The sequence below is a fragment of the Arachis ipaensis genome, chromosome B06, assembly GCF_000816755.2.
Source record: "Arachis ipaensis cultivar K30076 chromosome B06, Araip1.1, whole genome shotgun sequence".
In the NCBI taxonomy this organism is placed as follows: domain Eukaryota; kingdom Viridiplantae; phylum Streptophyta; class Magnoliopsida; order Fabales; family Fabaceae; genus Arachis; species Arachis ipaensis.
Window position 1 is genome coordinate 14592115 of NC_029790.2, and position 1372 is coordinate 14593486.

General features: G+C 30.2%; 1 protein-coding gene across 1 annotated transcript in view; it reads right to left on the reverse strand.

Moving 5' to 3' along the window:
* LOC107645849 (benzyl alcohol O-benzoyltransferase) overlaps positions 1-775 on the reverse strand; it is a gene marked incomplete at its 5' end in the record, with an annotated part of 31077 nt that extends 30302 nt beyond the window's left edge. The window contains one exon of the mRNA XM_016349975.2: positions 332-775. Coding sequence (XP_016205461.2) covers positions 332-775 — 444 coding nt within the window. The remainder of the gene's footprint in view (positions 1-331) is intronic.

Genomic DNA, 1372 nt, shown 5'->3' on the forward strand with positions numbered 1-1372 from the left:
TAATTTAGTTCTTAATTTTTTTAAAAATTTTTGGTAAAAATACAATTTAATCAATAAAAAAATAATTTATTAAAAAATATTTTGGTAAGCAAAATTTAATGATAAAAAAATAAAATTTTTGCTAAAGGATATTTTTGTAAAAAATAATTTATTTTTGTTGAAAAATTGATAAAGTCAACCTTAGTTAAGGTTAACACAAAAAATTTAAAATAAATTAGAGAGGATGTTTTCTAAAAGTTATAAAAGAGAAAAATGTACATTTTATAAATAGAGGGGAAAGGAGTATCATTTTAACATCTCAAAAGGATAATTTTCTCTTAATTTTTTGAACCTGTATGAGTAGAAGGGGGCAGTTGACAATTCCATCGCAGCCTGGAACATTATAAAGGAGTTCTTGGGAGCATGGAAATGGAGGTTGAAGAGAGCCACGAAGTTGATCAAGTGTTACGTCAGCATCTGCCTCAATAAACAAGACACCCTCCCCCGTACAATCCACCATCAACTTGCGGCCATGACCTTCCTTGATCCTGCCGGCAAATGGGTAGTAAAACACAAGTGTTCTCGAGAGTGCATCTCTTATAACCCTAACTGGGTCTTTTCCTTCCATAGATGGCTTGTGCTGATAAATATGAAAGAATGGAATTTGGAAACGCAACCCTTCTTGATCATCTATGTCAGATAATAGTTTAACTTCGTGGGGAGTGGGCGTAGCCGGAGCCACCAGCTCCGGTTGGCGCCTTTGGACTGTAAAGACTAAAGAGGGAGACGATGATAGTGAATTTTTAATAATAAAAACGCAAATTTAACATACTTTTAGTAATCAACATTTTGATGTAAAATAAAAAATTGGCTAAATTTTTGTTATTTTTTATGATTTAAGTTGTATTTTTGTTATTGGTCAATAATTATTGTATGTATTGAGTAGAATTTTTTTTTTTTTTTATTTACATCAGAGTATTCATCAGGTACTGCAACGATAAAATGATGATCTTTCTAAATAAAAAAGTAGGGGTGGCAATGAATATAGTAGAGTAGAGTTTGGATCCAACTCTAATCTTATTCATGGGTTGAAATTTTTATATAAACTCAATCCTACTCTATTTTATCCGCGGGTTGAGAATATCCCAACTCTAACCCTACCCGCTCTTAATCCGCGGGTACCCGACCCTACACGCGAGTTACAAAAAAATATACAACATTATTATATAACTTGATGATAATTTAAAATATAACTGATTTTTATGTAAAAAAAAAATATTAAATTATCAATTAATGATTTTCTTTTAATAGTTAAGGATCTTTTGTATTTAGCGAGAAGTCTTTAATTCAACATCCACTTAAAATATATTTTTATATAAGTATATAACATAAA